Here is a 23,476-nt window from a genome sequence, read left to right as displayed (position 1 = left end):
TCATTTTACTAAATTGAGTTTTGGTTCAAACAATACACTGCATTGGAGACAGAAGTACACTAATATTTTTTTAAACAGCACACTTTATGGATGCTAAAGTTGGTGATTTTTCACACTCTAACCTACACAGAATAACTTTGGTTAGACCTGTTGGGCTACAAAAAAACTCCTGTTGTGATTTGTATGTTTGGTCATTTGGGGTGCTTCATTGAATTATGCTTATCTGTACTGTTATACTGAGACATCTAATTGACCTTTGCATCAGCATGGCAGGCATGGCAGGCATATGTGTTGACGCCCCAGGTCAGGGGTACTTAGCTTTGATGGTGCTTGTCTGACGGGTCAGATTGGTGGCTGCTCACTGTCTGTCTGATGAGAGCAGATAGCCATCAGATATGGTTCCATCAACTAGAGCTCCTCCAACAAAGGAGCCAATGGAGAGAATCAGAATAGCACCAGGGTACTGAACTCCACCCCCCTTAGAACGGATGTCTCTAAACCCCTCCCTTGAACTTGACTATGGATTTATCTCATCTTACATCAGAGGTGGTGGGTTCACCTGTCATAACTGTAGTTCAGGTAGAGTAGAGAGAGACCTCAGAACCATAGGTAACTTCCACAATGCTGGAACGATCTGAGAGACAAGGCAAGAAGGGTCTTCTACACCATCAAAAGGAACAGAACATTTGACATACCAATTAGGATCTGGCTAAAAATACTTGACTACGTTATAGAACCAATTGCCCTCTATGGTTGTGAGGTCTGGGGTCCACTCACCAATTGAGACTCTGCATGCCAAATTTTGCAAAAACATACTCTGTGTACAACGAAGCAGGCCGATACCCGCTAATGATCAAAATCCAGAAAAGAGACCTTAAATTCTATAACCACCTAAAAGAAAGTGATTCCCAAACCTTCCATAACAAAGCCAACTCCTACAGAGAGATTAACCTGGAGAAGAGTCCCCTAAACAAGTTGGTCCTGCAAGCTGACACCACAGAGCCCCAGGACAGCAACAGCAACACAATCAGACCCAAACAAATCATGAAAAAACTCAAGTATAATTACTTTACACATTGGAAATATTTAGCAAAAAAAGAGAGCAAACTAGAATGCTATTTAATCCTTAACAGAGTACACAGTGGCAATACCTGACCACTGTGACTGACCCAAACTTAAGGAAAGCTTTGACTATGTTCAGACTCAGTGAGCTTAGCCTTGCTATTGAGAAAGGCCGCCGTAGGCTGACCTGGCTGTCAAGAGAAGTCGGGCTATGTGCACACTGCCCACAAAATGAGGTGGAAAATGAGCTGCACTTCCTAACCTCATGCCAAATGTATGACCATATTAGAGACACATATTTCCCTCAGATTACACAGATCCACAAAGAATTTGAAAACAAACCCAATTTTGATAAACTCCCATATCTACTGGGTGAAATACCACAGTGTGCGATCACAGCAGCAAGATTTGTGACCTGTTGCAACAAGAAAAGGGAAACCAGTGAAGAACAAACACCATTGTAAATACAACCCATATTTATTTTCCCTTTTGTACTTTAACCATTTGCACATCGTTACAACACTGTATAAATTTAAATATGACATTTGAAATGTCTTTATTGTTTTGGAACTTCTGTGAGTGTAATGTTTACTGTTCATTTTTATTGTTTATTTAACTTTTGAAATGAATAGAGAGAGAGAGAGAGAGAGAGAGAGAGAGAGGTGGAATGCAGTGTCTGGTTTCCTCTCTTTTTCCCACACTACTGCCCCATCCACTTCTTTCAAATGGATGAATGAAAAATGACAATATCTGCTCACCCACTAACTATCCACATATGCACACACGCACACACACACACACAATTAAAGTGGTTGACCTGGTTTCACCTTTGTCTAACTCCAAGATGTAGAAAGATGCTCACCATTGAGTTTAGCTGCTGTAACCTGATAAAACTACAATACATACTATGACCGTACATTATTATGCATAGACATTACTTTATGAGGTGTGTAGTCAGTGTACAACACATGCCATTATGCTGTGTATGTAGCTTAGTTGGTATTTGCATAATTAATTTACCTGGACAGACATTGGTTTCCCAGACAGACAGAACATGGTGGACCCTTATTTACCTATAATTTTGATATTAAATCATGCACCTGTCTGGAGATGCAGTAGATAGAGGACTTCCCTGTACAGTAGGATGATGCCTTTACCTAGTGACAGCCAAACAAAGTTAACTGAATTCCCGTTACTAGTCGCCTCTTACCCGAGTTACTCTTAACTTCTTACCATATGTATCCCTGGTTCTATTCCAAGTCTAATCCAAGTCTTGGCTTAGACTTCGGGCGGCAGGTATCCTAGTGGTTAGAGTGTTGGGCCAGTAACTGAAAGGTTGCTGGATCTAATCCCCGAGTTGACAAGGTAAAAATCTGTCGTTCTGCCCCTGAACAAGGCAGTTAACCCACTGTTCCTGGTAGGCCGTCATTGTAAATAAGAATTTGTTCTTAACTGACTTGCCTAGTTAAATAAAGGTTATTGTTTAAAAAAAAAAGTGTGCATCTTGTATCATGTTTATATCAGAACCGTGCCAGTATTTACATCACGTCCTAGATTACAGTGTTCTATTCTAAAGCACAAGAATGCCAACCTACCACTATTATGACGCAATATAAACACTATCCATTTCTAAGACCGGGTCTGTTCTCACAGGAACTATGTTACATTTATCTGAGTCCTGAAGCAGACATTTTATAGTCCTGTTTAAGATCATATTTTCTATTTTCGATCATTAATATGTTGTGGCAGCCAGTTCATTATTTACTATGATTCAGGTTTCACTGCCTTTTCTCTTCCTACTGAAATACACACACAAACCCTCAGGGACACAAACGTGTGTGCCTGCGTGTGTGTATGCGTTTGTGTGAGTGTGCTTGTGTGTGAAATATCTACGTTATAACTGGGCTATATGCTGTTTATGAACTAAAAACCATGCTTGTTCTTCCAACATCATCCCCCTTTCTCTCTCCTTCTCCATTATGTAGTTTCCTCATCACCCACGTGAAAAACACCTACGGCACAGGTGATTGGGGTAGAGGACACCCCCTCGCTTGAATTGGCTAATGTTTTTGTCAATCATGACTTCCAGGTCTCACTTGGCTTACTTGAGCGCAGGTAAAATGACCTGTGAGCCAGTGAGGGATTTGGAATTACTGCGCGCACCTGGACCCGACAACGACGCGCTTATCACGCAACAGTTGTCAAATCTATATGTACTTTACATAAGTCATATTTATAAAGGAAGCGCTATTTGAATACGTTTTATCGGAGAGATAACTATGGCAACTAGTATAGGACTGGCCATGAATCCTCCACACACAGATGAGAGGGCTGTTTTCACGCAGCTGAAGCCTGTGCGGATGTCTGGAGCCGACGGCGCAGAGGACTCGTCCGTGTTCGAGGAAGTGAAACCCGCGGTGAGAATGACATCTTAGCCCAGTGGAGGTAGCCCAGGTGCGGCCAGGGGCTCCACCGTGTTCCGCCCTTCTCCTGGTTCATATTCTGTAGTCAGTTGAACAGTGGGACACTCCCACTCAAGAAATAGTCTCAATGCGAAAACTGTAGAAGTGAATCGTTCCATTCAGGTGTCCTTCGCATATCTAAAATCACAATAAACCTATTCGTATCATGCATAACAGTGAATAACGTCTTTAATTGTTCTTGGGAGAAAGAGCACATGTAGGTCTATTCTATACACAGGATTGTCCATATTCCAAAAAGGTTAGCCTATGGAAAACCTATGGCATTGTTACCCAGGCGTTACTCGACGCAAGCACGAGTGTTACTCGACGCAAGCACGAATGTTGTTGAATAGGCCTACAAATTGATTCCGATTTTTTTCTGTTAAAGATTTGTCAATCTGTTCATTATAAATTCATATTTTTCCTGCGTTGCATTCGTTTGAAGATTATTTTATAAATATATGTATTTATTTAGCTGGCACTTTATCGACAACGAACGAAGTGTGCAATAGAACCGAATAGGGTTTAACGTGAATAATTTGACTTAGCTCTGCGGGAAACAGGATCGATCAAGGTGCAAGTAAACTGTATAATATAATTTAACACATCGACAAAATATTTTCTTATGGTTCAAGACCAAACGGATTAATTATACCCTTAATTTGGCCACGTTTTTCTTATACATATGTCCATATTATTATTACTAATATTAGTCCGCATTTGCACATGCAGTGCAACATACTCCACGTTCTCAGTAGATTCTCACCCATCATATTGTGGGTTCTTTATTGTGAATTTGCCTTGCAATGATATGTTCTTCTTGCTGATTTTAAGAGGGTGTGTGTGAGGTGTACCCCAGATCCCGACCCCCACCTGCAGGTAGTTCAGTTCCCCTTCTGGTGTCGTGTTTCCCCAGCAACATCTGGCTGAATCTCAACCGCTGAACGGGATCTGAGGGTGTCCACTTACCGTTGATGGAGATCACTTTAGAATTGACAGCAATTAATTGATGTGGATTTATGTTATCATATATAGCCCCTGGTGTGTTTAACCTAGTTATGATTGTCATTTACTGCATTTCTTCATGGTTGGATTGAGGCTAATGATAGATTTAATAGGAATATGGCCGGTTTCATTTCAGACAATATTGCAATCAAAGTTCAAGAAGCATAGTTTAACTTTTTGAAATGGAACTTATGAAGTTGATTAAGTTACTATTCATTATTAGTAATTAACATGGCACCACTGTATCAACAAGAGAGGGCACTGTCATTAGGCTAGTTTCTCTGATATATGCCCACATTCCCTAAAGGACAGGGCACTGGGTTCATATTAACTAAATACAGGGCGATTTTTGCCTCAGAGACATGTCTTTGTGTCGTATAGGAATTGATGCTTCAAGGCAGTCGAATGATGTTGCCTTCCCTGCACTGAAGTTTCTTAAATGTTCTTGCCTCAGCTGTTAACGTTCCTTTGGACAAATCTTGCCGATAAAGAACCTTTGAGTTAAGCGTGGGGTTGTTGAAGGGGCATCTATGATTCTTCAGGACTCTAAAGGGATCTGGAATGTATGTGTCCCTTTCATAGCCCACAGCTAATTGGTCAGCGTTAACGAAATCAAATCAGAGGTTATTTGTCCCATGCTTCGTAAAACAACAGGTGTAGACTAACAGAGAAATGCCTTACTCACCGGTCCTTTTCCAACAATGCAGAGTTAAAGGTAAATATTAAAATAGAAATAGAGATGAGGATACACAGTGAACAACAGTAACGAGTTCAAATAGCACGGCTATATACAGGGAGTACTAGTACCGAGTCGATGTGCGAGGTAATTGAGGTAGCTATGTAGAACTAGTGTGGATTTTTCCGTGTAACACTTCTAGTGTTGATTCAAGTGTTAAATGAACACTGTAAAAGGTTAAATTTAGACTCTTGTGTGGTTAAATAACCCCACTGTTGGTGTTAATAACCAGAGTTGAACCAAAACCACGGCCATCATTATCATCTTTCCTAACATGCTCTGTTGCAGGATGGTTTTTAGAATTGTTAGATTTGTATCTATATTTTTGCATGTACATTTATTCATGAATTCATCTTATGCTACTCACATATAAATAACAAATATTTTTTCTAAACTATTACGTGGACTCATTGTACCCGTTACTGAAATGGTTGTTTCAGTTTAGATGTTTAAGGTAGTCTCGTATCTCAGTCTTCCTAACGCTGGCAGTCCTAAAAAAAATATCTAAATGTTGGATATCCCTACTCTGTCTGGATTCCAATAGGATTTACACATCACTTAGCAAACCATCATAATATGACTTGCAGGCCTGATGTGACCTGTAAACTACGAGTTTCAGGCCACTGTATTAGGGTAAAACTAGGCCATTAAACCATATTTTGAGGGGCTAGGAATGTCTGTCTGGAATTTTAGATTTTTTCATTTTAATGACAACATATTCACTTAGGATTTCACTTGGTGAATGCCACATGACTAAACATGAATTAATGCAGCAACCATTCCTCTGTCACTAGCAAACACAGTCATGGGTGGTTCTGGTAATGCTAAAATTCACTCGAAAGGCATCCTGGGAAATATTTCAATAAGGCTTAAAACCCTAAAGCAGGGCTATTAAAACCCGGTCCTGAAGGGCTGAATTATTTATGGTTTGGGATATTTGTATGGTTCCTCAAAGAACCATCCAATTCATGGTTCTTCAGAGACCCTAAAATGGTTCCCCTATGGCATCGCTCTCAAGAACCTTATTTGGTTCCAACTAGCGCCTTCATCTTTAAGAGTGTAGCCATGCCTGTCATGACAGCAGTATGCAGCTAGACCTGTCTGTACAGGGCCCTGCTCTATTTGGTTTGTCCTGCCACATATACCAAACGCTATCATGGAAGAGGATTACAATAGAAATAACTTGTCAACTTTCTTGTGTTTATCCTCAATGATTCTTATGTGTACCTTGTTTTAAAAGATCAAATAAACGAAACAAAAAACTAGGGCGCTTATCCCTAATCTATCTCTATACTGCTTGGGGCAGGAGGTGGGTGATACAATAGCAAGCTAGGCAAAGTAACTGCAGGCCAGGGGAGAAAGGCTGATGGATGAGCCTATGTTTCTCGGTAGTTGGCTACTGTTGTGAACCTCCAGTCACTGTGGTTGAATGTGCTCAAGTCAAAAGGGTATTCCAATGACCTTATCTGATCTAACGAAGCACTGTAGTTTCATTGTGTAAAGTCCTATAGAATGTTTACATTCTGTAGCTGTTACAATGTCTCTGGTTGCACTGGCGCCATTTAGTTACATGGGATTTGTAGATATATCGGTGTAGTTACCTGTAACTGCATAGTAATTACAGAGGAATTAAGGAACTTTTTAGGCAGAATTTTTTAGACCTATCTTTCTTCATTCCCCGAGGTTGTTTTAGGCCACAGTCAGACTTAAACAGGTCACTTTAGAGGCAGAATTTATAGACATTTTTCAGATAGTCAGTGGCGTTTAGTTTGACTAGCCATTTGACTGCAAATGCAATACAGCCCATTTGCATCGGGTCTACAGGTCTGCCCCATTCTCCAACAGTCAACTCTGGCACACATCCATATAACTACACTAGCTAGTGAAAGGAAACCAAAAGTGTTTGGAGGGAACGGTGTATTACTTTTTAAATGAATCTGTTTCATTCATAGATACATTTATGTTTATCTGTGTGTTGTATATATTCTATCCAGCATGTGTTTTTATCTCATACTTTTAGACTAGATCAGTCAGAATCTTGAGAAGTGGACATTTTATTTTGAGCAGGAGATTTGTGCTGTCTCATTGAGATGAGAGGTGAGTTGTATTGTGGGTAAACAAAGCACCAGGGAGTTTCACCAACAGGGGTGATGCTGGGGGTGTTTCCCCACGAACAGCCATTCAATGGTACGCTCCAGTGCCTTATCATCATGGTGGGACACAGATCAGCTCTCTGTAGTAAGTACACTAGATGCTTGATACTAGACATGTTAGACTTACAGTACCTACCTACCAACTGCAGGGCATCGACTTTACCATGACCACGCTGAATGCTCGTTGAAAGCTTTTAGCTTCCTCAGTGTTCTGTTGTTTGCTGTGTTATAGATGAGTTTTTCTCCTTGCTATTCTCTTTGCGTAAAATGTAGTTTGGTTAACCGATTGATTTTAATGCTGTGTGTTTCTAGCCTGCTGTGGCATCCTTCTCCAAAACCAACTGAATCCTTCGTGGCTCTATGAAGGTTTACAGTGTAGACAAGTATAAGCACTCACTTGTGTATTGATTCATCTCTCGTCTCTCTGTATGTTTTTTTTGTGTTATTATCCCCTGTCAATAAACAGACTGTAAATGGCCAGACTATGCTACACTGCCAGTCAAAGTCTGTGGCCAGACTACACATGGTCATTACCAGTCACAGTGGTTTCCTATATGTCTCAATACTCATACTCCATGGCCAGTCTAAACAAGTCACAGCCCTTTGACTTTCTTTGACCAGACTCTATGTCACCACCAGTCAACAGCAGTGGTTGAAAAACGACCCAATTGCTATACTTGAGTAAAAGTAAAGATACCTTAATATAAATATTACTCGGGTAAAAGTCTATAAACGTTTTTGGTTTTAAGCATAGTTCAGTATCAAAAAGTAAATGTAATTGTAAAAAATATACTTAAGTATCAAAAGTCAAAAGTATAAGTCATTTCAAATGGCTTATATTAAGCAAACCATATTGTTTTTGTTACGGATAGCCAGGGGCACACTCAGACATCATTTCAAAATGAAGCGTTTTATGTTTAGTGAGTCTGCCAGATCAGAGGCAGTAGGGATAACCAGGGATGTTCTCTTGATAAGTGCTTAAATTAGACCATTTTCTGGTCCTGCTAAACATTCAAAATGTAATGAGTACTTTTGGTGTCAGGAAAAATGTATGGAGTAAAAAATATATTATTTTCTTTAGAAATGTAGTGAAGTAAAAGTGCTCAAAAATAGTAAAATAAAGTACAGGTACCCCATAAAAGTAGTACTTTAAAGTATTTTTACTTAAGTACTTTACACTACTGGTCAGCAGTCTAAGTCTGGGTTTCCCAAACTCGATCCTGGGGTGCCCTCTGGGTACACATTTTGTTTTTGTGCCCTAGGGAAAACACAAAACATGCGCCAGGACTGTGTCCTTGAAACCTCAACAATATTCATATGACACTACATTATTTTTCACAAACCAAGATGACTGACTGTCCTCAAAGTGACAGTCCTAAAAAAGCCAAAACAACACATCTTATCATCATGCCAGTAGCCATAAAACATAATTTCGGTATCAAAGGTTCTCTCTCTCGCTCTCTCTCTCTCTCTCTCTCTCTCCCTCCCTCCCTCCCTCCCTCCCTCCCTCCCTCCCTCCCTCCCTCCCTCCCTCCCTCCCATGGCTATCAGTGATCGTTTATGGAGATGATCCCAGGAAACATACACACCATTTCCTAACCCACTGTTCCCCAGGCACTGTGGATGTTGATTAAGGCAGCCCTCTGCACCTCTCTGATTCAGATGGGTTGGGTCAAATGCGGAAGACACATTTCAGGTATTTCCCTTTAATAAAGGATCATTATTGAGGAGACAGGACCATTTGTCTGTGGGATATCCTGACCCCTGACTTCTGAGCAGGTAAGGAGGAGGATAGTCTATTGGCCACAAGGAACTCTTGAGTGGTGTTGTTGGATGCTGATTTGGATATTAGTTGCAGATAGATCTGCACGGCTAACAATGGTCTGAAAGGCATTTTTATTGCATTATCGTATTGTTGGACAGCATAGTTGCTATAGTTACTGATAGTTAACCTCGGTGACTTGGTATGAAATGTGACATTAGTCATCTTTCATTGCACAGTATTGACTTGGCTGGTATTTTGACTTTAGTTTAATATCTAAACTAAATATCTGAACTCAAAATCACAGTCATGGTCATGGACCTTAAGTGTGAAAACCCCCCTGGGTGCATCCCAAATGGCACCCTGTATTCCCTACATAGTGCACTACTTTTGACCAGCCCTATGGGCCCTGTACTACGTAGGGAATAGGGTGCCATTTGGGACGTGGACCCTGACTCTACCCCATAACCCAGAAAAGAGCTGATAAGAAGTTGGCTCTTTTCTTCTCTTCCCTCCTCTTCTCTGTTATCTGGGCTTTGGCATGTAGCAGTTGTCTGGTCTACAATCATTAACAGACTCAGTCTTGGGCCAGGGTTTAGTGGTACTCCATTCTTCTTCTGATACAAAGAGGATGGACAGAAGAGGGGGAACGAGGGGGAGGGGGGAGAGGTGGCGAGAGGGTTAAGGGTAGAAGGAGAGGAACCAGGGTGGTGTTCATTTAAACACACAGCAGAAAAAGTTTTGCAACAGAAAATGAACGTTTCTCATTGTAGTCTCTCCCTATATCAGTATGTTTTCTTCCATTTGTTGCCTAATGAACAGGATCCAGGGCACTCAGGCCAAGTGGAGGCTGCTGAGGGGAGGATGGCTCATAATAATGGCTGGAACAGAGCAAATGGAATGGCATCAAACAGGAGGAAGAGGAAGAGAGTCCTGTGTTTTACTGTATTTAATATCATTCCACTGATTCCGCTCCAGTCAATACCACGAGCCCGTCCTCCCAAATTAAGGCGCCATCAACCCCCTGTGCTCAGGCCAGAGGGGGGACACTGCCAAGGGCGCTGGGTTAGCCTGCCTGCCAGCACCCGAAAAACACAAGACCTGTTTGTGCCCTGTCCTGAAAAGGAGCAGCTTCAAACAGGAGGAGCTCTCAATAGACATAGAAAGAAGCCATTTTCCAGTTAAATACTTGGTTTTACATTTCAGTTTCTCTCCCTGGTCAGATTGCACTGATGTCAGAAGGGGCTGTGGGGCAGAGGTGCTTGAGATAGAGACGGTGGGGTTCACTAGTGATAAATGGCCCATTATATTCTGGAGGCACACACACGCACACACAGACACACAACTCACACACAGGTTGAAGTGCCCATAAAGCGATAGCCCTTCAAGAGTTTGTGTATAAAAACACATCAACACTGGGGTTGCTAGGGAAGAGATTGGGAAATATATAATGCAGCCAGTGTTGACATAGCTGGCACTTCAAATAGCTGTGGAGGTATAATAGGCCTGATGAAATGTCCTCTCCCCTTCATTGTACCTGCTGTTGGGTTAGCCATTATGTACAGCTGGATAGAGCCTCAATATATCAACAGCTCATTGAATCATTTGTACACAACCAATTGGCTGGGCTTTGCCTTGGATTGGCTCTTTGTGCTCCAGTGTTTGGCCTCAGTAACTCATAGAACCAACAGTGGTGTGTTTGAGTTCCAGCACATTTGATTTAGGCTACAGTTCTTTATTTAGCTGGTATTCATTTGTAACTTTCCTAGTAAAATAGTACTAGCTTAATAAGTCCTCTTTTTGCTTCTTGGGATTCATTTTAACAAGCCCTTAGGTACAACATAGTATCTAAATGAAAAGCTAGTCAATCATCTGGGCTGATGGTTTGGTTTGGAGAACTTTCAGGTTTTTCTCTTTCATCTATCATCTCTTTCTTCTCTCGCTCCCTCTCCCTCTGTAATCTGAAATGATCTAGCTGTCCCATGACATCTCTGGTAGAATCAAATTTGTTCTCTCTGTTCTATTTATAATTGCCAGCGGAGGCAGTGTAGTGTTTGTGTTCGCTCCTTCTTTCTCATGCCCTCACCTTTGTTTTGTCTGTTTACTTAGCTAGCACTGCACCCTGCACAGACATGTCCTGTAGGGCTGGCAGAAGGCTAAGTAAGCCATGGATAGATCATTTCAGATTTCATAGGGGGGGGGGGGGGGGGGGGGGGGGTGAGAAGAGAGAGAGATGATAAATGAAAGAGAAAAACATGAAAAAACAGACAGGGCCGGGCCTCAACAGTCACTCTAGTAGTCACTCTCTAGTAGTCACTCTAGTAGTTAGAGCGCAATTGTTTCTGGTGGCTTTTCCGCGCTAAAGGACAAACGCCATGCATTGTGTCTACTTTTAAATGTTTTCCCTTTTAAGTTACCTTGTGGCAGCACACATTTAAGGCAGTCTTCCCATGTATCTTTCACTCCATCGTTCCCTGTGAGGAATGGAAGGGGGAGGAAGGAAGGGAGAGAGGTTGGATGCTGGGAGGAAGAGAGTCCTGGTACCTCCAGTTCTCCTGGCGTCTCTCACCCAGACAGACAGAAACATTAGAGACAGATACCCCCTCCGCCATGTCACTTCCACCTTTATACCAACACAATCCCACATAGTGACAGAATCAATAAAGAGCAACTACGGGTTTAGCTCAGAGGGTTTTTAAAGGAATTTAATGAAAACGTGAATTTGTACCCCAACAAGAGACTCATCCTAGATGCACGAGTGCCTACCTTTTCAACTTTGGCTCTGTATTGAAACACGACTCACTCGCTCTTCCTTCTCTCTCTCTAGATCCGGTTGGAGATGGAAAAATACCTCTCCCAGACCCCAGGCAGCCCCCTCATCCCTCCCTCCATGGCCCCCACCGACAAGAAGAACCGCAGAGAGAGCGCCTCGTTGGTGGACGAGTACTTCTCAGAGGAGAAGCCCAACACGGCCCCATACAGCGTCAACATCAACCTCATCCTCCCCAACACCACCCACCTCCGCACTGGCCTGTACCGGCCCAACAAGCCTAACCAGCAGCACCACCAGGCCCACCAAAATCACCTACTCCAACACATCAAGACAGAGCCGGGTGTGGATGTGCCAGTGCCCTGCTCCATACAGACCATCCAGACCTTGCCTGACTTCACGTCTGTCTTCAGCATGCCCCAGACCGTCAACACCATGTTTATCAAACCCGACATGGCTGCCGGTGGCCACCCAGTTTCAGACACACACACAGAGCTGTACATTGGCCCCCAGAAACCACAGGTCTACCAGATGCCTGTTCCTGTCAGTGGAGCTGACCTCACAATGACCCTCTCCCACAGCAGCCAACCAGGGACCGGCGGAGCCAGCAACGGTAGAACCATGATAAACCTGAACAGCGTCTCCTTGACGACGGTGGGTCACGGCGGTGGTGACTCGTCGTTTGCGATGCCGGAGCATTTCTACCACCACCACACCACCGCATCGCCCCAGTCCCAGCCCCACAGCCTACCTCCCTCACCCCCCAACTCCCAGCCGGGTAGTCCTGAGAACCAGGCAGAGCTGCTCACCCCTCCTCCCCCCTACCAGGCCTCCACGAGGCTGGGATTGAAGGTCACCCAGATGTCCCACCACTCCATGCTCATGGCCCATGGACAGGGGGTGCTGACGGGACCCAGGTACAACCGACGGAACAACCCAGAGCTGGAGAAGAGACGGATCCACTTCTGTGACTTCCCAGGTGAGCCCCCTGATACTGGATGGATGGAAAGGAAAGGGGGATACTGGAAGAATGAATGAATGAATGTATAAATGCTCCCAAAGTGCCCTTTTGGTCATTGAAAGAGATACTTTGCAAAAGGCTAATGTGCTAAAGACTAAACCGTGTATGGTCACAGATACAGGAGATGAGGTTCATGATTCTGTTAGTTTGCTTACCGAGACATGGTGAAATTAAATACCGTAGAGGTCAATGTTGAATACTGCTCCATGGTCAGTGCAGTGATACGAACATCTCTTTTCCCTTTGTAGGCTGCACCAAGGTTTACACAAAGAGCTCTCACTTGAAAGCACACCAAAGGACACACACCGGTAAGAAAGAGTAACTTCCTCTATACACTTACACCAATAGAAACACAGACACAGACATACGCACATGTACAGTACTGAATAAGGAGGGCATCATGAGACTCTATTGGTTATGTTAAAGGCTTGAGACCAAAGCAAAAACATGGAGGCACTACGGACGGAGGAAAGAAGAGAGACAGATGGGAGAAAGAGAAAGAGAGAGAGAAAGGGTGTTCCTAAACTTTCTTAACAGATGTTTTCTTATTGTGCTAATGCATGCCCGTACAAGCCACAGCAGGTTTCCCCCAGCCCAGAGAAACAGAGAGGAATGGAGGGAGGGAGAAAACACAGTTGTGGTTGACTGGGCCAAAACCTGTTCCTCCTGCTTTTCACTCCCTATTCAGAGAAAAGAGGGGAGGAGCAGGGAGGAGGGAGAAAAGGTGGGAGGGAGCTGGGATAACGAAGAGAGAGGGAGCTGGGATAACGAAGAGAGAGAAGCAGTTTCGATGTAGTCACTTCTGTAAATGGACACCTCTGGCTGACAATTTTAGGGATTACTCATTCAGAGGATGAGCGACAGAACAGAATGAAGATACAGTAGAATCTGTTGGATGCCATGATAGAACGTATCCAAGCTCTGAGTAGCCTACAATCTGATTTCACTCTCAGTCATCCAACCAGTCAATGATAGACCTGGGGCTGTATGGCAGGTCTATCCTAAATCAGCCCTCCCTCTCTGAGTCTCCTGATACATGCGGCTCCAGGTCGCTCACACGTCTTGGGAACTACTAAGTCTAGATACTAGATACTTAGCCATGTGGCCTCTTCTTTTGTAAATATTTTCTTTTCAAATATGGCCTATTGTGTATGTATGTATGTATGTATGTGTGCGTGCGTGTGTGTGTGTGTGTGTGTGTGTGACTGTGACAAACCTGGCTGTTCACCATGTACAGATGTCTCTTTTGTCTCTGAGATATTTTCTGCTGCATTTACCCACTTCACAAGTATCTACTGTATTCTAGTCAAGGCCTGTCCTATATAACTACTGCTGTACACACCTTTTCTGTTCATATACTGTCCATGCTGTCTATACAACCATCATATACAGTACCAGTCAACAGTTTGGACACACCTAATCATTACAGGTTTTTTCTTTATTTGTACTATTTTCAACATTGTACTGTGGAATAATAGTGAAGACATCAAAACTATAAAAGAACACATATGGAATCATGTAGTAACCAAAAAACAGTTAAACAAATCAAACTATATTTTATATTTGAGATTCTTCAAAGTAGCCACCCTTTGCACACTCTTGGCATTCTCTCAACCAGCTTCGTGAGGTAGTCACCTGGAATGCATTTCAATTAACAGGAGTGCCTTGTTTCAAGTCAATTTGTGGACTTCCTTTCCTTCTTAATGCGTTTTAGCCAATCAGTTGTGTTGTGACAAGGTAGGGGCGGTGTACAGAAGATAGCCCTATTCGGTAAAAGACCATGTCCATAATATGCCAAGAACAGCTCAAATAAGCACAGAGAAACGACAGTCCATCATTATTTTAAGACATGAAGGTCAGCCAATCAGGAATATTGAAAGAAAGTTTCTTCAAGTACAGTCGCAAAAACCATCAAGCGCTATGATGAAACTGGCTCTCATGAGGACCGCCACAGGAAAGGAAAACCCAGAGTTACCTCTGCTGCAGAGGAGAAGTTCGTTAGAGTTACCAGCCTCAGATTGCAGCCCATTTGAGATGCACACGTTGTCTGTTTCAGGAGAGATCAGCTGATGATAATCTAGTGCTATCGATGGTTGCAATATTATATTATATTGTTATTGCATTCTATTCTATTCCAATAGGGAACATTCTGTAGGTTATCCGTTAGCATGTCCATTGTCACACAATGAAAGGTGTGAAAACCCATAATAATGTGTTTCCGTGGCTGAGTTGATGAGCAGATTTGGGCCATCAGTTGATTGACAGATGTAGGCCTACTGTAGAATGATAAACCTTCCTCCAGTGTGGATGCTGACCCACGTTTTATAGTTAGGCTATGGGTGATTTGTCGATATAGCTCTGGTCTTTGGTGTGGATTGTAAGCCTGTATTGTGTTGTGTTAATATTTTATTTTGTAAAGCTGTCAAGATGTTTATGCATTTGAGCCTATACAAAAACTATCTTGTTGAGCTTACCCTTTTCTTTGACGAGTAAATTATTAGACTATTCTTTTTTTAAGTCTTGAAAACATTTAAAATAAATGTAATTAACTTGTGGGCCTAATTTAGGCTCAGGCTGGTCACTAGATCTCCCAGCACTCATGAGGATGAGAGGCGGAGCGCGCTGCCTAGACCACTGAGCTCAGGAAGTTCCCAATGCTCTAGCAAGCACTAAGAATGCTATGATGAATACTGATGATACTCAGGCACGTCGTTTTTTATTGTTTCGTTGTAAGCCTTCCCCAAACCATAGCCCTAACCTTAAGCACTGGGAATAAAACTGTTAACCTTTGAACTGTTTCTGTTTCAACCACGTGGAATGAATGCATCAAAAGTAGACGTTCCTCCATGAGTCAAAGGGCAGTGGGCTTGATTCGAACCCGACTCGGGCATTTTTTAAAGAAATTATAAAAAAGTTTGACAACCCTGTTTGTAAGCTTTTAAATGGTATCCACTCTACCGTTTATCTTTTCCAGTCAAGAAGACATGGAAATACAAAATGGGTCAACTTTGAGGACCTCTAACTCCTAAACGTTTTGGCATTCAAGTCCAAAAAGTTACTTCCTGACCACTTTTAGTATGGGCAAATATGTATAAAAAGTTTTGTTCAAATCAATAGGGGGGAGGTCAAAAATGGATTGAAATCAAATGGAAAGACCCATTTTTGTGTAAAAATAAGTGCGCTCTCAGTTTGCAAATCATGTTCAGAGGTGTAAGTACTCTTGGCAAGCAAATGGTATTGGTGTGTCTGAGCCGAGTAGCCTACAGTACTACAGCGCATTGGGAAGTATTCAGACCCATTTCCTTTCTCTACAATGTATTACGTTACAGCCTTATTCTAAAATGGAGGAAATAAAACATGTTCCTCATCCATCTACACACAATACCCCATAATGACATTTTTGCAAATGTGTAAAAAAACAACAACAATTGATTGGACATGATTTGGAAAGGCACACACCTGTCTATATAAGGTCCCACAGTTGGCAGTGCATGTCAGAGCAAAAACCAAGCCATGAGGTCGAAGGAATTGTCCGTAGAGCTCAGAGACAGGATTGTGTCGAGGCACAGATCTGGGGAAGGGTACAAAAAATGTCTGCAGCATCGAAGGTCCCCAAGAACACAGTGGCCTCCATCATTCTTCAGTTGAAGAAGTTTGGAACCACCAAGACTTTTCCTAGAGGTGAGCAATGGGGGGAGAAGGGCCTTGGTCTGGGAGGTGACCAAGAACCCGATGATCACTCTGACAGAGCTCCAGAGTTCCTCTGTGGAGATGGAAGAACCTTCCAGAAGGACAACCATCTCTGCAGTACTCCACCAATCAGGCCTTTATGGTAGAGTGGCCAGAAGGTCAAAGATAAAAGTCAAAAATAAAGTCAAAATAAACCAAATAAAAAGTCAGTTTGAATGACCAGGAGGGGCAACGCTGTTACATCCAGTGCCTGTTTGCCTGAGGCTGATGCCGCGCAGGTGCTTGTACGCGTGTACACATGCAATTACAGTGGGGCAAAAAAGTATTTAGTCAGCCACCAATTGTGCAAGTTCTCCCACTTAAAAAGATGAGAGAGGCCTGTAATTTTCATCTTAGGTACACTTAAACTATGACAGACAAAATGAGAAAAAAACACACATTCAAGCACACACACGGACACACATGTAAATACAGTGCCTTGCGAAAGTATTCGGCCCCCTTGAACTTTGCGACCTTTTGTCACATTTCAGGCTTCAAACATAAAGATATAAAACTGTATTTTTTTGTGAAGAATCAACAACAAGTGGGACACTGAAAAAAAAACTGAAAAATTGGGCGTGCAAAATTATTCAGCCCCTTTACTTTCAGTGCAGCAAACTCTCTCCAGAAGTTCAGTGAGGATCTCTGAATGATCCAATGTTGACCTAAATGACTAATGATGATAAATACAATCCACCTGTGTGTAATCAAGTCTCCGTATAAATGCACCTGCACTGTGATAGTCTCAGAGGTCCGTTAAAAGCGCAGAGAGCATCATGAAGAACAAGGAACACACCAGGCAGGTCCGAGATACTGTTGTGAAGAAGTTTAAAGCCGGATTTGGATACAAAAAGATTTCCCAAGCTTTAAACATCCTAAGGAGCACTGTGCAAGCGATAATATTGAAATGGAAGGAGTATCAGACCACTCCAAATCTACCAAGACCTGGCCGTCCCTCTAAACTTTCAGCTCATACAAGGAGAAGACTGATCAGAGATGCAGCCAAGAGGCCCATGATCACTCTGGATGAACTGCAGAGATCTACAGCTGAGGTGGGAGACTCTGTCCATAGGACAACAATCAGTCGTATATTGCACAAATCTGGCCTTTATGGAAGAGTGGCAAGAAGAAAGCCATTTCTTAAAGATATCCATAAAAAGTGTTGTTTAAAGTTTGCCACAAGCCACCTGGGAGACACACCAAACATGTGGAAGAAGGTGCTCTGGTCAGATGAAACCAAAATTGAACTTTTTGGCAACAATGCAAAACGTTATGTTTGGCGTAACAGCAACACAGCTGAACACACCATCCCCACTGTCAAACATGGTGGTGGCAGCATCATGGTTTGGGCCTGCTTTTCTTCAGCAGGGACAGGGAAGATGGTTAAAATTGATGGGAAGATGGATGGAGCCAAATACAGGACCATTCTGGAAGAAAACCTGATGGAGTCTGCAAAAGACCTGAGACTGGGACGGAGATTTGTCTTCCAATAAAACAATGATCCAAAACATAAAGCAAAATCTACAATGGAATGGTTCAAAAATAAACATATCCAGGTGTTAGAATGGCCAAGTCAAAGTCCAGACCTGAATCCAATCGAGAATCTGTGGAAAGAACTGAAAACTGCTGTTCACAAATGCTCTCCATCCAACCTCACTGAGCTCGAGCTGTTTTGCAAGGAGGAATGGGAAAAAATGTCAGTCTCTCGATGTGCAAAACTGATAGAGACATACCCCAAGCGACTTACACCTGTAATCGCAGCAAAAGGTGGCGCTACAAAGTATTAACTTAAGGGGGCTGAATAATTTTGCACGCCCAATTTTTCAGTTTTTGATTTGTTAAAAAAGTTTGAAATATCCAATAAATGTCGTTCCACTTCATGATTGTGTCCCACTTGTTGTTGATTCTTCACAAAAAAATACAGTTTTATATCTTTATGTTTGAAGCCTGAAATTTGGCAAAAGGTCGCAAAGCTCAAGGGGGCCGAATACTTTCGCAAGGCACTGTAGTGCCTCACATGCAGTCAAACGTATACAGTTGATTGATTCCTTGATGTCTTTTGTTTTTGATAGTTTTTTTCTGTTTGTTCTTCTTCGTTTTTCTCTTTTGATCATTTTGTTGGTTATTGGTGCATTGGGGGATAGTGGGTTGGGGATGGGGAATGAAGGGAGAGGAGTCTTTTTTTATTCGATTTTTGTGTGGGGAGGGGGGGGATCTTGGAGGGTTGGTGTCCTGGCAGTTTGGGCCGATGGCCAATCGAACATCTCTGGAGAGACCTGAAAATAGCTGTGCAGCGACGCTCGCCATCCAACCTGACAGAGCTTGAGAGGATCTGCAGAGAAGAATGGGAGAAACTCCCCAAATACAGGTGTGCCAAGCTTATAGCGTCAAGAAGACTTGAGGCTGTAAATACTTCCAAAGGTGCTTCAGCAAAGTACTGAGTAAATGGTCTGAATACTTATGGAATTGTGATATTTCAGTTTTTTTTTATGTACATTTTAATTAAACCTGTTTTTGCTTTGTTGTTATGGGATATTGTGTGTAGATTGATGAGGGGGAAATAAACAATTTAATCCATGTTAGAATAAGGCTGTAACATAACAAAATGTGGAAAAAGTCAAGGGGCCTAAATACTTTACGAATGACTGTATGTTGCTGATGAGACCCCCTGCCCTCTTAACAAACAGAAACAGTTTATAAAGCTGTGAGGCTCACAAAGGATGTCCTGTGGATGGTTTATGGGTTTCACAGAGAGTTGGGACTGTTTGCTGTCTTTCAGTAAAACCCTGTAGGCACCATCATAAAACAGACAATGGCCCTTCAGGAGAGAAGAGTGTGCTTGTGTGTGTGCGCGCGCGCGAGTATGTGTTCTACGTACGTGCATTTGAAACGCGTGCATGTGTATGTGGCAATGTTAGGCTGATAAAAACTCAACCGTTGCACAACTGCCACCTGACCAAATAGCTGAAGTGTATTATTGTGATGCTGTCAGTTAAACAGCTCCCTTATCTAGGCCTCAGCAACATTCACAGTATCATAGCCCTAACCTGTGTTTTGGAGAACAACCAATTGCACTTGACCCTCTGTTAGCTTGTTTAGGGATCAAATCAGACAACGTGTGCATTTCAAATGGCACCATATTCCCTATATAGTGCAATACTTTTGAGCCCTATGGGCCCTTTTTAAAAGTACTACACTAAATAGGGAATAGTGTGCGATTTGGGAAGCAGGCAACATGTTTGATCTGTGGGCCTGTATGTGCAGGGCTATCTCATTATATTATTTACATAATAATGGCAAGGATGGAGAGGCAATGCTTTTGATCCAGAGATGAGAGCAGAGCTAGACTGAACTCAAATACACTCCCCAAAACACCTTACCCTCCACCCCTGGCCCCTCTCACCCAATTCCCCCATGACCCTCTGGGCCCCTGCTTCAGTAGTGATTGTCAATTAGCTGTTTTTAATGAGTAATACTCTCTATCTAATCAGTACTCAGGGCATCCTCCCTTACAACAACAAAAACATGTGAAATGTGTAGTTGAAATGGCTGTTTTTGCAAGTTGAGCTTAAGTTATGTTAACACCACCTTTTCTCATGTGAGGAGAAGAGCATGTTTTCACCTCACATTAGAAGAGCATGTTTTCACCTCACAGGAGAAGAGCATGTTTTCACCTCACATTAGAAGAGCATGTTTTCACCTCACGGGAGAAGAGCATGTTTTCACCTCACATTAGAAGAGCATGTTTTCACCTCACAGGAGAAGAGCATGTTTTCACCCCACAGGAGAAGAGCATGTTTTCACCTCACAGGAGAAGAGCATGTTTTCACCTCACAGGAGAAGGGCATGTTTTCACCTCACATTAGAAGAGCATGTTTTCACCTCACGGGAGAAGAGCATGTTTTCACCTCACGGGAGAAGAGCATGTTTTCACCTCACGGGAGAAGAGCATGCTTTCACCTCACGGGAGAAGAGCATGCTTTCACCTCACGGGAGAAGAGCATGTTTTCACCTCACGGGAGAAGAGCATGCTTTCACCTCACGGGAGAAGAGCATGCTTTCACCTCACGGGAGAAGAGCATGTTTTCACCTCACAGGAGAAGAGCATGTTTTCACCTCACGGGAGAAGAGCATGTTTTCACCTCACGGGAGAAGAGCATGCTTTCACCTCACAGGAGAAGGGCATGTTTTCACCTCACATTAGAAGAGCATGTTTTCACCTCACGGGAGAAGAGCATGTTTTCACCTCATGGGAGAAGAGCATGTTTTCACCTCACGGGAGAAGAGCATGTTTTCACCTCACGGGAGAAGAGCATGCTTTCACCTCACGGGAGAAGAGCATGTTTTCACCTCACGGGAGAAGAGCATGTTTTCACCTCACGGGAGAAGAGCATGCTTTCACCTCACGGGAGAAGAGCATGTTTTCACCTCACGGGAGAAGAGCATGTTTTCACCTCACAGGAGAAGAGCATGTTTTCACCTCACGGGAGAAGAGCATGTTTTCACCTCACGGGAGAAGAGCATGTTTTCACCTCACGGGAGAAGAGCATGTTTTCACCTCACGGGAGAAGAGCATGTTTTCACCTCACGGGAGAAGAGCATGTTTTCACCTCACGGGAGAAGAGCATGTTTTCACCTCACGGGAGAAGAGCATGTTTTCACCTCACGGGAGAAGAGCATGTTTTCACCTCACGGGAGAAGAGCATGCTTTCACCTCACGGGAGAAGAGCATGCTTTCACCTCACGGGAGAAGAGCATGTTTTCACCTCACAAGATTTTAAGGTCCACCCTGTTCAGTGAACTGAACTGTTTTAATATGGTGAAACTGCACCTTTTAAAACATTTGTTTCAAAAGAAACATTGAACATCTAATAGTCAAATCACAGTGTAAAAGCAGCCGAGCTGGTTCTTTTGGGTCATTTTCTGGTGTTTTGTTGTGTAAAACTGAACGGGTCGAGCATAAAACATCAACTCTGTTACCCATAGATCGACAGGCTAGAAATGTTAACAATTTACATTTTACCTTCATTTTTTTTTTGGTGTGAAGCTTGCATTCAATTGCCCCTCCCTGTTGCACAAAACAAAGCTGCTATTCCCCGTCTCAAGGGGGGATGAAATCCTTACTTTATTTGTCACTTAAAAGGCCCTTAAAATAGTCAATAGAAAATGTGTTTTTATTAAGTTGATCGTTGCTCTAGCCATCCATGCACTGCTTTGGAGTCTTATTTAGAAAGGTATTCTAGGGCTACAGTTTTGTGTCCTTTCAGGCTGTTTCTCTTTCTGTCCCCTTGGGGAAACATTTTCCCGTGTGTCAACATCACAATCTTATCAAAGCTGACATTTAGTATCCATTCAACATGAGTTTACGCTGAACCCATATAATACTCTCTGAGTGAATAGCCAGATGTTGGTAGGAGATGTACCTGCTTTAACATGCCCACTGATGTGTGTGTGTACAGTGTGTTCACCACACCCTGTTGAAGACATCACTGCCAACACAGTTGTGAAATAAAAGGAAAATAGGGAAATGAAGAATAGTCTACATCGCTCATCTCTTTCTCAAAATGACTGTACAGGATATTCTGCTCTCTCTCTCTCTATTCAATTTGACTTTATTGACATGGCAAGTTCATTATTACTTACATTGTCAAAGTATACATATCAAAAAATAAAAATATAGATTTATATATAAAATATATATATTTATATATAAATAAATGGTGGGACCAACAGCAATAATAATAGTAGGTGTTGTCACGGCAGATTTCCTCCTCTTCCTCTGAAGAGGTGAAACAAGGATCGGACCAATACGCAGCGTGGTAGGTGTCCATGTTTTAATAGGGAAAACTGAACATGAACACAAATAGAAAATAACAACGTGAACTGGCAACGAAACAGTCCCGTGTGGCACAAACACAGACACAGGAAACAATCACCCACAAAATACCCAAAGAACATGGCTGCCTAAATCTGGTTCCCAATCAGAGTCAACGATAAACACCTGCCTCTAATTGAGAACCAATCTAGGCAACCATAGACTTACATAAACACCTTGACTAGAAAACACCCCATAAACATACAAAACCCCTACACCAGACAAAGCACATAAATCCCCCATGTCACACCCTGACCTAACCAAAATAATAAAGAAAACAAAGATAACTAAGGCCAGGGCGTGACAGTAGTGGACATGGGATTATCATTAACAACAACTACATTAATGAGAACAACAATACATTAAAGCAATAGTAGTAGACCAGTGTCAACATGACTGAGAAGACACATGATATGGAATGAAAGACAAAACAAAACAAGATGGGAAATATTATCGACATTACTTTGCACTTTTCACTGGCTGTCCCTCAGGTTGTGGCAGGAGGACACATATTTGGCTGCCAAAACTGCACATTTTGGCTCTTCACCCAATAAATATTAGATTTTTTATAGTTTCAAATTCTTTGTATTGAATTATAATTTTGGGAAAGAAATATTCTCTTAGGTCTGAGTATTTGTCACAGTGTAATAGGAAATGCAGCTCTGTCTCTACCTCTCCCCCTGGAGCAGAGTGAGCACAGCCAGGTGTGTCTGTGACGACCGGTCTCTATTGCCAGACTGTGCTCACTGAGTCTGTACCTAGTCAATGTTTTCCTCAGTTTTCTATCAGTCACAGTGGTCAGATAGTACATGGTGGCAGACTGTCTGTTTAGAGGCAAATAGCATTGAAGTTTACTTCGATTTTTTTGTGGTGTCTTTCCAATAGGTGATATATTTCTATT

The 23,476-nt window shown here is 42.5% G+C and overlaps 1 protein-coding gene across 1 annotated transcript in view; it reads left to right on the top strand.

Annotated features, from left to right (window-relative positions):
• The first annotated feature begins 3,167 nt into the window (after nt 1–3,167).
• Nucleotides 3,168–23,476, top strand: part of klf5l (Kruppel-like factor 5 like) — a 24,764-nt gene continuing 4,455 nt past the window's right edge. Inside the window, exons 1-3 of the mRNA XM_021563320.2 lie at nt 3,168–3,479; nt 12,008–12,929; nt 13,220–13,279. Coding sequence (XP_021418995.1) covers nt 3,342–3,479; nt 12,008–12,929; nt 13,220–13,279 — 1,120 coding nt within the window. The 5' untranslated portion in view covers nt 3,168–3,341. The remainder of the gene's footprint in view (nt 3,480–12,007; nt 12,930–13,219; nt 13,280–23,476) is intronic.

The sequence above is a fragment of the Oncorhynchus mykiss genome, chromosome 15, assembly GCF_013265735.2.
Source record: "Oncorhynchus mykiss isolate Arlee chromosome 15, USDA_OmykA_1.1, whole genome shotgun sequence".
Lineage (NCBI taxonomy): Eukaryota > Metazoa > Chordata > Actinopteri > Salmoniformes > Salmonidae > Oncorhynchus > Oncorhynchus mykiss.
Note: the sequence above shows the minus strand (reverse complement) of the source record. Positions and strands in the feature narration are given on the sequence as shown.